This window comes from Choloepus didactylus, chromosome 2, assembly GCF_015220235.1.
Source record: "Choloepus didactylus isolate mChoDid1 chromosome 2, mChoDid1.pri, whole genome shotgun sequence".
In the NCBI taxonomy this organism is placed as follows: domain Eukaryota; kingdom Metazoa; phylum Chordata; class Mammalia; order Pilosa; family Megalonychidae; genus Choloepus; species Choloepus didactylus.
This window is the reverse complement of record NC_051308.1, coordinates 187918884-187933953: the sequence shown is the minus strand read 5'-3', so window position 1 is coordinate 187933953 and position 15070 is coordinate 187918884. Positions and strand designations below refer to the sequence as shown.

Sequence of the window (15070 nt, the reverse complement as noted above, 5' to 3'; positions counted from 1 at the left end):
ACATTATGGGAGTCCCAGAAGGAGACGAAAGAAAGGGGCAGAAGGAATAGTCAAAGAAAAAAAAAATGTCAAAGCTTTCCAAACTTAGCAAAAGATGTGAATGTACACATCCAAGAAGCCCAGAGAAAACCAAACAGGATAAACTTGAAGAGAACTATGTCCTGTCATATATTGATCAAATCATCAAATGCAAAAGACAAGGAGAAAGTTCTGAAAGCTGCAAGAGAAAAGCAATATTATGTTATAATGGAGTTCCAATTACATTAAGTTCAGATTTCACAAAAGAAACCATGGAAGCAAGGAGGCAGTGGGTTCAAATACTTAAAGTGCTGAAAGAAAACAATTTACAACAAAGAATTTTACATCCGGCAAGATTTTCTTTCAAAAAGGAAGAAGAGATGAAGACATACCCAGATAAACAAAAGCTGAAGGAGTTCACTGCCACTACACCTGCCCAACAAGCAATGCTAAAGGGAGTTCTTCAGACTGAAAGGAAGGACACTAGATAGTGGTTCAAAGCAGCATGAAAAAGACCTCGGGTAAAGGTACCATTTGGGTAATTACAAATGCCAGTACTATTGCATTGTATTTTTGGTATGTAAATCCACTTTTTACTTCTCACAGGTTCTAAAATGCAGATGCATAAAATGTAATGATAAATCTATGGTTGTGGACATACAGTGTATAAACACATAATTTGTAACAAGTTCAAAAAAAAGACGAGGGGATGAAGGGGTATAGGAACAGTGTATGTGTGCTACTGAAGTCAAGTGGGTACAAAATCACTTATGATTGTTATATATTTAGGATGTCAAACTTTAATGCAATGGTAATCACAAGGAAAATATATGAAAAATATATCCACATAGAAATGAGAAGGGACTCAATATGATAAAATACAAAAAAATCAAATAAATATGAAAGTAAGCATTAATGGAAGAATTGAGGGACAAAGACTAAACAACAAAATGGCAGAAGAAAGCCCAGCATTATTAGTAGTGACTTTAAATGAAAATGGATGAAACTCTACAGTCAAATGGCAGAGACTGGCAGAAGAGATAAAAAAGCATGACCCAACTATATGCTGTCTACAAGCAACTTACCTCTAATTCAAAGACATAAGTAGGATGAAAGTCAATGAATGGGAAAATAATATACCACAAAAGTAGTAACCAAAAGAGAGCTGGGGTAGCTATAATAATATAAGATAAAATAGACTTTAAATCAAAAACCTTTAAGAGACAAATATACTGAGATATTGATAAAGGGGTCAATTCAATAAGACGTAACAATTATAAATATACAAGCATCTAAGTAGAACCTCAAAATATATGAAGCAAATACTGACAGATTTGAAGGGAGAAATTGATGGTTCTACATAGGTGACTTTAATACACCACTTTGAATAATGGATAGAACACCTAGACAGAAGATGAATAAGGGAACTGTGAGACTTGAACAATACTCTAAACCAAATAGAGCTAACAGACATATACAGCACACTTCACTCACATTCTTTTCAAGGGCACATGGCTCATTCTCCAGGACAGACCATATCTTAGGTCACAAAACAAAGCTCAACAAATTAAAAAAATATTGAAATCATACAATGTATCTTCTCTAACCACAATGGAATGAAGCTAGATAGCAACAACAGAGTGAGAAACGGAAAATTCACAAATTAGTTGAAATTAAACAATTTGCTCTTAACCAACTGGTGGGTCCAAGAAGAAATCACAAGGAAAATTAGGAAATTTCTTGAGGTGAATGAAAATGAAAACACAATATAACAAACCTTATGGGATGCAGCCAAGGCAGTGCTGAGGGAATTTTATATATAAGCTCTAAATGCTAACATTCAAAAAGAAGAAAGATTTCACATCAGAGACCTAACCTTTAAACTGGAAGAACTAGAAAAAAAGAGCAAAGTAAACCCAAAGCGAGCATAAGGAAGGAAATAACAACGATCACAGTGGAGATCAATGAAAGAACAAAAAAAGAACGAATAAATGAAATAAAGGTGGTTCTTTGAAAAGAGAAATAAAATTGATAAACCTTTAGCTAGACTGACAAAGAAAAAGAGACAGCATGCAAATAATTAAAATCAGATATGAAAGGGAGGACATACTACTACTCACCCCACAGAAATAAAAAAGACTATTCGAGGATACTATGAATAGCTGTATGCTAACAAATTAGATAACCTAGATGAAATGGACAAATTCCTAGAAACATGAGCAACCTACACTGACTCAAGAAGAAATAGATCTCAACAAACCAATAATTAGTAAAGAGATTGAATCATCAATCAAAAAACCTTCCAAAAAAAAAAGCCCAGAACCAGATGGCTTCACAGGGGGGTTTTACCAAACATTTCAATAAGAATTAACACCAATCCTGCTTGAAGTCTTCCAAAACATTGAAGAGGAGGGAACACTCCCTAATTCATTCTACAAGACCAACATTACTCTCATACCAAATGCAGATAAAAATACCACAAGAAAAGAAAATTACAAATGTCTCTTATGAATATAGATGCAAAAACCTCAACAAAATTCTAGGAAACTGAATCCAACAGCATATTAAAAGAATTATATATACTATGGTCAAATGGAGTTTATCCCAGTCATGTAAGGGTGGTTCAACATAAGAAAAGCAATTAATGTAATATACCACTTTAATAGAAGGATAAAAAAAAAATCACATGATCATCTCAACTGTAGTAGAAAAGGCATTTGACAAAATCCAGCACACCTTCTTGATAAAAACACTAAAAAACTAGCAACAGAAGGAAACTTCCTCAATATGGTAAAGGGCATATATTAAAAACCCACAACTAACATCAAACTTAACAGTAAAAGACTGAGAGCTTTCCCTGTAAGATCCGGAACAAGACTGTTACAGATTTACAATGTTAAAATTAAGTTGCAAGGTAAATACAAAGAAAATATCAGAGAATATGCAAGCTCATTGAGACAAAAAGTAAAGTACAGGTTGCAGGGGCAGTGGGTGGGTGAAATAGAGAAGTAATGCATAATGGGAATAGGGTTTCTATTTGGAGAGACGTAAACAGGAGTTGTGGAGGGTACCACAATTTTGTGAATGTGATTAATTCCATTGAATGTTATGCTTGGGAGTGGTTGAAATGGGAAAGTTTGTTGTATATATGTTTCCATGATTTAAAAAAAAAAAAAAAAGAAAAAGAGCAAGTAAAGAGATGATAACAATTAAATGCTATACATGATCCTAGATGGGCTATAACAAGGCAGGACAAAGGCTCAAAGGGACATTATTGGGATATATGAAAAAACTGGAATGCAGATTGCAAGCTTTATTTCAGTGTTAAATTTCCTGAACTTGGTAACTGTACTTAAGGTGGTTACATTAGTGAAAATCTTTGTTTTAAGAAATGCACATGGCACTATTAAGTACTTAAGGTGAATGATGAATACAACCTATACTCAAGTGTTCAGAAAATGGATAGATAAAAAAATGGATGGATGAATGGCTGGACAGACTGATATGGCAAATGTGACAAAATGTTAAAATTGGTAGATCTTCATATTAGGCAGTGGTAGGGATATCTTGGAATTCTCTGTGTGGAGTTCATATATTTTTTTGTAACTGTCCTGTAAGTTTGAAAGTATTTCAAAATTAAGAAGTTTTAAAAAAAGATATGGCAGAGTGGAAATGTCCATCAGCTGATGAATGGTTAAACAAAATGTGTATAACCATACGAAAGAATGTTAGTCAGCCATAGAAAGCCATGTCATCAGACAACATGGATGAATCTTGAAAACATTATGCTGAATGGAAGACATCAGACACAAAACCACTATTGTATGATTCTATTTATACAAAATGTCCAGGATAGGCAAAACCATAGAAACAGAAAGTAGGTTACTGGTTGCCTAGGGTTGGAGGGTGGAGAATGGAGATTGAAGGCTTAAGGGTGTAGAGTTTCTTTTGAGGGTTATAAAAATGTCCTAAGACTGACTGTGGTGATGGACGTACAATCCTGTGAATATTCTAAAAGCCATTAAATAGTGCAATTTAAAAAATACAACAGAGGAATTAGATTTGAATACTGGCAAACTTCTATACAAATTATTAAACAGCTGATTTGTAAGCCTTTAGCATGTGAAGAGTTGACTACTAAGAAAATAATGAATTGGTGAAAATGTCATAAGTAAATCTAAAATTATATTTTGATAGGAATATTTTATGCTAGCAGACTAGCATAAAGACTCAAATATAATTTATCTGAATTCAAGCAAGACAACTGCTATGATTATCCTTATGCATAAGATGAAGAAATATGGGCTAACAGTGGTAATTTACAGCTGATTAAACAACAAACTTAGGTTTATTATTTAATCAGTGATTAATGGCAGAAAAGGCAAGTTTATTGACATGCTGATGATTCAAAGCTGTGAGGGCTGATATGAGAACAGGAGAACTGGATTCAAAAAGATCCTGACATGGTTGCTAATGTGCTCACAGAAATAGGGGACTGGTGGTTTGATGGGTTGAGCCCTCTACCACAGGACTTACCCTTGGGAAGACTATTGCTGCAAAGGAGAGTCTAGGCCTCCCTATAATTGTGCCTAAGAGCCTCCTCCTGAATGCCTCTTTGTTGCTCAGATGTGGCCCTCTCTCTCTAGCTAAGCCAACTTGGCAGGTGAAATCACTGCCCTTCCCCCTATGTGGGATCAGACACCCAGGGGAGTGAATCTCCCTGACAAAGTGGAATATGATTCCCGGGGAGGAATGTAGACCCGGCATCGTGGGATGGAGAACATCTTCTTGACCAAAAGGGGGAAGTGAAAGGAAATGAAATAAGCTTTAGTGGCAGAGAGATTCCAAAAGGAGCCGAGAGGTCACTCTGGTGGGCACTCTTATACACAATATAGACAACCCTTTTTAAGTTCTAATGAATTGGGGTAGCTGGAGGTAGATACCTGAAACTATCAAACTACAACCCAGAACCCATGAATCTTGAAGACAACTGTATAAAAATGTAGCTTGTGAGGGGTGACAATGTGACTGGGAAAGTCATATGGACCACACTCCCCTTTGTCTAGTTTATGAATGGATGAGGAGAAAAGTGGAGGAAGGAAAAAAACAAACAAACAAACAAAGGGACCCAGTGTTCTTTTTTAATCGCTCTTTTTCACTTTAATTTTTATTCTTGTTATTTTTGTGTGTGTGGTAATGAAGGTGTCAGGATTGATTTTGGTGATGAATGCACAACTATATAATGGTACTGTGAACAACTGAATTTGTTTTGTATGACTGCATGGTATGCGAATATATCTCAATAAAATGAATTAAAAAAAAAGATCCTTACAAGCTGAAACAATGAACTGAAAATCACGAAAATATGTCTCACATTTAGATTCAGAAAATGCATTATGTGAATACTAAATAAGGAGTCCTGGCTTACTGGATAAGGACTCCGGGCTTACAAAGAGTCAAGGACTGTGTCTTATGTTTTTATTTACATAGTTTATCTCATTTAATTTATTGTCATAACAACTGTGTTTTAAAAAAATATATATTTGAGAGGGAATATATGGTGTAATGGTTAGGAGTATGGATTCTTAAGCTTTAATACCTGGGTTTAAATCATAGCTCCAGCACTAACTAGTATGAACAAATTATACAACCTCTTTGTGCCTCTCAGTTTCCTCATCTGTAAAATTGGAGTAATAACATTAACTCATAGGGTTGTTATGAGGATTAAATGAGTTAATGTATCAGGCTTCTTTCCACTGAAAATGATCTAATGGCATTCCTGGATATCTCATCCTAGAAGGGACACTGACAAACTATTATAAACGCATTGTGGCATCTGAAGGAAGTGTGGGACCTAAAAAATCAAGGTAAAAAAACTTGGGAAACATGAGGGGCCTGGATATGGTTAGCTTAAACAAGAAAATTTCAGAGGAATATCTTTAAGAGCCCGAAAGGATATTATGTAATATGATTTAACTTATTTGGTAGTCTTTAATGTCAAAAGTTACAAATTTTAGCTTACTATTAAAAAATCTTACTAATAATCAGCAGTACCCAAACAGAGAAACTAGTTGTTCTATTAGGTTTCCTGTCCATAATATCTAAGGAGTTGAATTGTCTGTGGCATAAACTTGGGCCCTGTATAACATATACTGGATCTTATGTTCACCAAACCTGAACATATTTAAAACTTTTGCTCAAGGTCTCACAAATTGATAGTTAGTGAAATCAAAAATTTCATTTTTTAAAACTTAATGTGAACAATGTAATGCAGTTATTTTGGATATTTTTTTCTATATATTTTCTATTTGTGTAAGCTAAAAACAAAATCACACTTATGTAACATAGTGCTGTACCTTTTTGTTGGTCTTAGCACTTTTGAAGATTTAACAGGTTTGCATTTTTCCTCTTCTCTTCTCCTTGCCAATTCCTCAGCAGAGAGATGCTAAAACATAAAGTGCCAGTTGATCAAAGAGTCCATCAACCACTGAGAGGCAGAATGAATAAAAATACTCCTTTGAAACCAAATTTTAAAGCATGTATGAGAACAAGACAGACTATTGATACAGATGTCTCCTTCTGGTTACTAACAAATAGAAATGCTAGATAATATATTTTTAAAAATACTGTTTTAAAATACATAGCCATACCAAACTTGATCTAGTCACCAACTCCTACTGTGTTGAGTTTTTGTTTACAACAGAGAAACAGTATAGCATAATGACTATGAGCATGATTCTGGAGCTAGAATGCCTGGCTCTGCTTCAGTTTCCTCATCTTTAAAACTGTAACAATAATAATAATCATAGTAACATCAAGGTGTTATTGTGAAGAGTAAAAGAGTTAATGTATACAAAATAGCATCAATAGTACCTGACACATAGTAAGTCCTGTGTAAGTATTTATGAAATAAAATAAATCTCTATTAATTCCATGCCTACTACCAACCTTACATTTTTTTTTTTGCTTTACAAAAATATTGCTTTTATTTTCATGTTAATGTATTAATACCTAGTAATGCTACTTTAAAAATTATTGCTAATACCACTTTTACTTCCATACAGTAATTTCTTTTCAGAGGAGTTTCTTACATCCCATGAATTTTATGATGCAGTGATTTCTGTGATCCAAATTAATGTTCATAAGTTTTTAGATTTTTGTCTATAAGTGAAAGTTTGAATTCTCTCAAAAGGAACAGATCTTTTCTGACATATAATCTTCAAATTTCTAAATGCTTTCAAATATCAGTATGGATATTGTCATTCTACACATTTTAAATCAAGGAATTTCCAGTTTTCTCTACTTGGTTACTTCTCGTTAGAAAATATTTTATTCTCTAAACTGTACATTAACCCCCATTGACCACTCTGTTGCTCATGATAGTTAAGCCAATAATTGTGGTTTTAAAATTATTTCCTCTAAATAACCTTTATCATATATGGATAACTTACAGATTGAGAAAAAAATGTTTTTCCTTTGGAAAATTATGTATAATCATAATATGATATCATATTTATTTGCACTTAATGCTTAAAAAGCATTTTAAAAAGAAAAATCTACTTGGTTTTCTCTACAGCATAATATGAAAACAGAATTATAGGTATTATTTTCCCTCTTTTATGAAAGAAACAACTTTCAGACCCAGAAGAGCTACGTGATACCCAGAATCACCTAACAAGCAGTGGAGTTAGGTTTTTAACTCTTAAAAGCTTTTTATTACAAAAATCATTTTAAAATGGCCAGATATTACCATTTATGTATATGAAGTAAAATTTCCCCCTTCATTCCTCAGAAATGTTACCACTGTGAAAAGTTTGGTCTGTATTTTCCAGAATATGTATAGTATTTTCTGATGGCTGCTGCACCTTTGCTTATGAAGCTCCCTAAGCCTGGGATGGCCTCATCTACTTTTCTACATTTTGAAATCCTCCTACTCATTCTTCAAGTCCAATGAAACACTGTATCTTCTGTGAAATCCTCCCTGATCACACCATTTGAGAAGACCTTATATTTCTTGGGACCAATCTTATGAAACTTCCAATGGATTTTACCTTTCCTATCAGACATATAACTTTTAATGTGCAGGAACCATGTATTACTAATTGTTGTGGCTAGAAGAGTATTCAGGTGTGAGGTTGGGGAATGCGCTGGAGGCAAAAGAACTAACATTTCTTGAATGCCTAGTTCATACAAGGCATTATACTAGGACCTTTTACACTTTATCTCATTTATTTCATTTAATTTTCACAACAATCCTATGGGGGCAGTATTATTATCCACACTTACAAATTTTAAAAGTATGAGATTCAGTGAAGTTAAGCAGTTGCTCAATGTAACAAAGCCAGTAAGCGTACATTCGTACATTCTTTCTATTCTATTGCACTGGATGCTCACAAATAGATTATATAAATATAGAATATACACATACACTCATAGTCATTAGGGTCATGGTTTTTACTAACAGAAAAAAACACTTCAATATTTGTAATTCAATTTATGTATAATGCTTGGAATAATATTTTATTTGGCATATCAGAGCATCATTCAGTAAATGTTTCCTAAAATGAACAGGGCATACCAACTTCCTGACACCCTGGCAGATATTCTTAAGATAGGGACAAGAACTTGGATTCAGAGAATCAGAGTTCTGAAAATCAGTCAAACTTCCACTTAACTACAGCACTAAAACCTTCTACTTTGTTGTTTACTAGTGACTTCTAGGCAAATTAACATGGGAATGAACACTTGTATACATGAAACAAGTGTAAATTATATATTAAAATATACAAATATATACTGAAAAAACAGCTTTCATGAATGAATTATTTGAAAATGTCAAAGTTACCTCAAATGTTTGTCCTTCTAAGTCCTTTGAGTCACACCAGTTTCCCCAAGGGTCTCGAACCCTTCGTCTCCTTGTGCGCTATAACGAGATTAAAATTAAGCAAAGGTAACCAGATTAACTTGGAGAAATCAAAGCTTATAAATCCAGAAAACCAAAAAGGTAGTATTCTAAAACACAATTAATTTATCCATCTAAAACTATAATCCCTAAGCAGCAATTTCTGACTAGATTTTATTTTATTAATATATGTTCAATAGTTAGCACTCTGTTTAGAACTAAAAAGTGATTACTTTCTATATTTTGCTAGCATTTCTTCTTTAATTTTTATTTTATTTCACCACTTGGGAGCTAAAACACTGGGATAAAAACATTTTTAAGACCAAAAAGATCTACCAAGAAAATGACTTCCCTATCTACCACTTATGGTAGAAAACTTGCAAGAACACATAACAAGAGACACAATATTGAAACCTAGAAGCAAAAATAATTATAACTCAGTCTTAAAAAGGAAAAGATTGCCTAGTCATGCAAATAATGAAAAATTACAAAGTTGGTTGACTGATTACTAACATCTAGTTTGACCAACCTCAATACTGAGGGCCTTAAAAATGGAACAGGTCCCACCCCAATCAAGATGGAGTGAGATGTTTCAGGGCTCTGTTCCCCACAGAAGCCTGGCAGTAACATCTACCTCAAGATCTGGCAATAGTTAAAGGATTCCAGTAACACAGGGCAAGCACCAAATCAAGAAAAAAGCCACTTAAAAGTGGTAGGATCTTGTGACACCCTGGCTGGCCCATCCCTAGCCCCTCACTGGCTCACCACAGAGCTGACCTGTGCTTCCAGTGGATCCATGGTCCCAGTTCTGGAAGGAGCAGAGTAACCCTCATGCACATACTGGGAGCAAGTATGTCTGGCCCTGTAACTTTGGAGTGGCCTGAGGGACTTGCTGTCCCAGAACTTGCCCTGCATGTAGGCCATTCACAGAGCTTTCCTACATAACACTGTCAGAAGGCAGTAAATCATGGTACCTGGGGCAAGGGATTACTGGCTGTAAGACATACAGTTCAGTGCCTGGGACTATGAACAAACGGTTTCCTAGGAAGAGAGGACATACAGAAGTATGTAAACAGGGTAATTCCTAGGGCCACATGTGAATGCCCAAGACAAGTCACAAGAACAGAAAGGATCAGAGGAGCCCCTATGCTTTGGCCTGGAGCTACTCTCTAAACTCACTGTATGGATAAGCCTTGAAGGGAGCACTTGCACAGGTTCATCTGCATAGACTGGGAAAGTTGTTTCCTTTTTTAACTTTTTTTGTTGTTGTTGCTAGCTCCTGGCATTCAAGAAAACTCTGCATAACAGTAGCTGGATAGAAGCTTAAGGAACAGATGGCTCAGAATCTAAATTCTAGCGATGACACACGAAAATATCCAAATGTCCAGATTTCAACAAAAGGTTAAAAAGCTTACAAAAAACAGGAAGTGATTACCCAGGAAAAGGGGAAGATTAAAGCATTAGAAACCATCAATGAGGAGGGCCAGACCTGGGACATTCCAAAGGCTTTAAAAAAGTTGTCCTAAATATGCTCAAAGAACTAAAGGAATACAAGGTCAAATTAGGAAAATGACAGATGAACACAAAGAGAATATCAATAGTGAGATAGAAATTATGAAAAGGAAGCAAACAGAGCTAAGACCACAGTAACAAATATTAAAAATTCACTACAGGGGTTCAACAGCAAATTAGAACTGGCAAGAGGAAGAATCAGAGAATCTGAAGATAATTGAAATCACTCAGTCTGAGGAACAGAAACAAGAATAAAGTAAAGAGAACAGAGCCTGAGGAACCTGTGGGACACCGTCAAGCACACCAATATACACATTGTGGGAGTCCCAGAAGAATAAAGAGAAAAAGGGGCAGAAGGAAAATTTGAATAATGGCACAAAACTACCCAAATTTAACAAAAGACATAACATACATATATCCAAGATGCTCAAGGAACTCAAATTTTGATAAACCCAAATAGACCCATACCATGTCATCTGACAGTCTGATTATAACATGAATGCCAAAACAGAGAAGCAATGTGTCATATACAAGGGAGCCTCAACAAGATTAAGTGCCAATTTCTCATTGCAAACCATAGAGGCAAGAAGGCAGTGGGATGACATATTTAAAGAGGTGAAAGCAAAAAACTGCCAGCTGAGAATTTTATATCTGACAAAACTGTCTTTCAAAAAAGAGGGAGAGATTACAGTATTCCCAGATAAATGAAAGCTGAGGGAGTTGTCACCACGAGACTGGCCCTATAAGAGATTCTAAAGAGAATTCTGCAGGTTGAAAGGAAAGGACAATAGACAACAGATTGAAGCCACGTGATGAGATAAAGCTCTCTGGTGAGTAATGACACAGGTAAATATAAATGTCAGTACTACTGTAATTTTGGTTTGTAACTCCACTTTTTACTTCCTATGGATCAAAAAGGTAAATGTATAAAATGTAATGATAAATCAATGGTTTTGGATATAACGTATAATGTCACATGTCATATGTGACAAGAACTACATAAAGGTGGGGGGATGGAAGGCTATAAAAACATAATTTATATGTAACTATTGAGGTTATGTTGGTACAAAGGAACCAAGATTGCTATAGATTAAGGATATTAAAATTAAGCCCTATGGTAACTACAAAGAAAGTACCAGAGGACATGCAACCTCATAGAGACAGAGTATAGTACAGGTTGCCAGGGGCACGAAATGGGGGGAATAGAGTTAATGTAGGGTTTCTGTTTGGGGAGATGGGAAAGTTTTAGTAATGGAAGGTGTTGTGAGGACTGCAATATTGTGAATGTGATTAATGCCATTGAATGGGTATGCTTGGGAGTGACTGAAATGAGGAAGCTTATGTAGTATGTATATTCCCATGATTAAAAGAAAAAACAGCAACTAAAGAGACAATGATAATTAAATGCAATATATGATCCTGGTTAGGATCTAACGAGGGAGGACAAAAGGCTCAAATGGAGATCATTGGAACATATGAAAAAACTGGAATACTTATATTATCAATGTTAAATTTCTTGAACTTGATAACTGCACTTAAGGTAGTTACATAAGTAAATACCCTTGTTCTTGGAAAATGTGTATGTTCTTAAGAAATTACATTTTTTAGGAAATGCAGTGAGTGTTCAAGGAACATAATGTATAAATCTACACTCAAGTGTTCAGAAAATGGACTATAAATAGACGGATGGATAACAAAATGATATGGCAAATGTGTCAAAATGTTAAAATTGCTGGATCTGGGTATCCTGAAGATAGGGATACGATGGAGTTCTATGTATGGGGTTTGTATTATTTTTATAACTGTCCTGTAAGTTTGACAGTACTTCAAAATAAAAAGTTAAAAAAAAAAAAAAGAACCTGCTGCCAGGTGAGAGCACAACTGGCCCCTAACAACTATATTAGAAAAATCCTTTCTTACTAGTAAAACTGGGCAGAAATGGTTTAAAGCCTAAATACTCTAAGAAAAATATCTCTTCTATCATCTATACTTTCATTTTTCTCACCTTTTACCAGTGTAACCTATTTAATTAGTAAAACCAATAAGGTCATAGTATGACTGCCCTCCAGGAGGCTTGTTGGATCATTTATTTTTTAAATGAGATTCATGGATTTTAAAACACTGTAAAACTCACTAACTCCAAGAATTAAAAAACAAAGGCTAAATTATTCTGGAGAGCTATTCCAAAAAGCTGATTCTGAGGTAATATTTTTTAAAAAAAATTAACTGAAAGAAAGAAAAGAGCATAATTATATAGTTTTAAAAGATACATTAGATTTATATATCAAACCAAGGCCCTAAGACCACTTTAGTAAAGCATCATGCTTCTGCATAAAGCTTGCCAAGAATTTTGAGGATCTTTTGGTTTGGATTTGCCTTATAAACCAACATGAAACTGACTGGAAGCCAGAATAGTGAATAGCTATGGTGAAATACAAAAGTTCTTCCACTAAAGAGTGATTTGCTGAAAAGTTAAAGAGATGAAGGCATCCCTTACTTAACAGGGTAAGTAACAATTTGGAGAGACCATTCAATGAGAGGGTAACTGCTTACCATAGACTGCAGACGCTGGGCAAGTTGGTATGCTTCTACTGTATCTTTTCTGTCTCTGATTCGTACTTTATCAACTGGTTGTGGCCTGTTATATATAGCCTGTTCTATTGGAATTCAGGAAAAACAAAACAAACTATTATCTTATGAAAACTTTTTGCTAAATAGGAAGACATATCTACACTGACTCTAAATTGTAAGCCAATTTCTAAGTTCCTTTATAGCTGATCTTCTATGCTTCCATTTTACTCCACAAACATACAATTGATGTGTTGTTCATTAGTTCTCAAAGTAATGCTATTATTATAAGGAAATCACAATTAAATGGAATATTTAGGAAATGGGTAACTTTTAAGTTCTGATTAAATAAGTGCTAAGCCTACTTTGCTAACCTTGGAAGTACAGTATAGAAAACATTTCATTTTTTTTTTAACCTTTCAGTGGCTGAGGAAGCTAAAATATCTTACTTTTCTTGAAAAGTCAGTCTTAATATACAGTGCTACTGGCAAACAAAGACACTGGAATGAAGGGCAGACCCTAGCGCAGACCATAAATTCTATCTTCTCTATATAAAGTGAAATAATCTCTGACTGGAATTTTTCTGGTTAGTTGTATCATTTTCAAAGATACAGAATACAGGATATATTCTCCCCAAATCATGGGTTACATGGTTCTAATTGCATTATCACTTTGTAACTATGACTATTATCTTTATTCAAAAACTTTGTGTCACGTTATTTCAATTAAAAAGGCAGAATAAACGTAAAATATGCATATTCGTCAACTTTACATTAGAGAAAACGCAGGGTGAAAGAAACTTTCTTGCATGAAAAAATATTTTGACACTTTTATTACAATAAAGTGTAGAGGCTCATAAGGCTCATAAATTATATCCTTTATTTAAATACTGCTAGACAGCATTTCTAACACTAATACAGTATTTGCAAATCAAATGAGCTATAATCAGACTTTTCATAAAATAATTTTATTTTTACCTGACAAAGAACTGCAATCTTAGATTATTTCTGTTACTTAGATTGAATACTTTTCCCTTTAAAATTACACCACCAATTTTCATTTTAAGTCAAAGGGAAATATAGTTTCACCAATAGAAATCTGTTTTACAGCAAAATCTCAATAAAGCATTTATTTAATAATAAATCTCTTTGAATTCTGTATCTATACCTAGATTTACTTGAATTTTAACCACCAAAGAAATTAACGGGTGCTGTAAGGATAAAAAGTGTTGAGTAAAAGATGTTGTTGGGTTTTAATTTTTACCACATCCAAAATTGACTGCTCCTATCAACTCGAGGTATGTATGAATCCGTCCAATACAATTAACATCCCCACAGTTCTTCAGGCCAGGACGTACTGAGGTCTTATTTAAGTATTTCGGTTTGCATATCTCCCTAATTAAGAGACGGAAGTACAATTATTTTGGATAAAAAAGCATGGATAAAGATTTCTGGGGAAAACTTTTAATATTTGAAATATGTTAAATTTTTACCCCCCTCAATGTGTAAATGTGTAGTACATACAATGCTAATACAAAATACCCAGGAGTACTTTTTTCCCGAAATAAAATATTTTTAGATGATGCAATAACTCACATAGTATGACTTGTACAAATATTATTTCTTCCCCAATATTTAATTCAATAGATTCCAGTTACCCCAGGATCTGGAAGTTAGAAGCTTATTTATCTACAGCTCCAAATCCAAGCCTGAATCTTTAAATAAAAAGGGCCCTTTGATATTATCATATTGGAAGTATTTAATATTACACTTTCCCAATTTTTAATATATTACTTAGGTTTGCCTAGTCTTATTTTGCAGGACAATGTCTTTTAATAATTAGTTATTTCACAAATGCTTAAAAGGCTTATAATAGTTTTTAATCATTATGCCAATAAATATTAAGTGTTTACTATAAGTGGAAAAGAGAAATAGATTATAGAGGATTCAAAAAGAATCAAGAAGCTCCCAGACTATGAAAGAAACAAGAGGTTTATATAATAGAATGAATATTTAATAAATATACCTAATGTACCATGCTAGATGGTACAATTTAAATCTGAGAGTAATA

The 15070-nt window shown here is 34.1% G+C and overlaps 1 protein-coding gene across 3 annotated transcripts in view; it reads right to left on the bottom strand.

The window, feature by feature from the left end:
• MYSM1 (Myb like, SWIRM and MPN domains 1) overlaps positions 1–15070 on the bottom strand; it is a 64229-nt gene that overhangs the window by 28462 nt on the left and 20697 nt on the right. For all 3 annotated transcript variants that reach the window (XM_037827094.1, XM_037827095.1, XM_037827096.1), the window contains 4 exons: positions 14264–14394; positions 12986–13089; positions 8864–8941; positions 6375–6463 (listed from right to left, as the gene is read on the bottom strand). In XM_037827094.1, coding sequence (XP_037683022.1) covers positions 6375–6463; positions 8864–8941; positions 12986–13089; positions 14264–14394 — 402 coding nt within the window. The remainder of the gene's footprint in view (positions 1–6374; positions 6464–8863; positions 8942–12985; positions 13090–14263; positions 14395–15070) is intronic.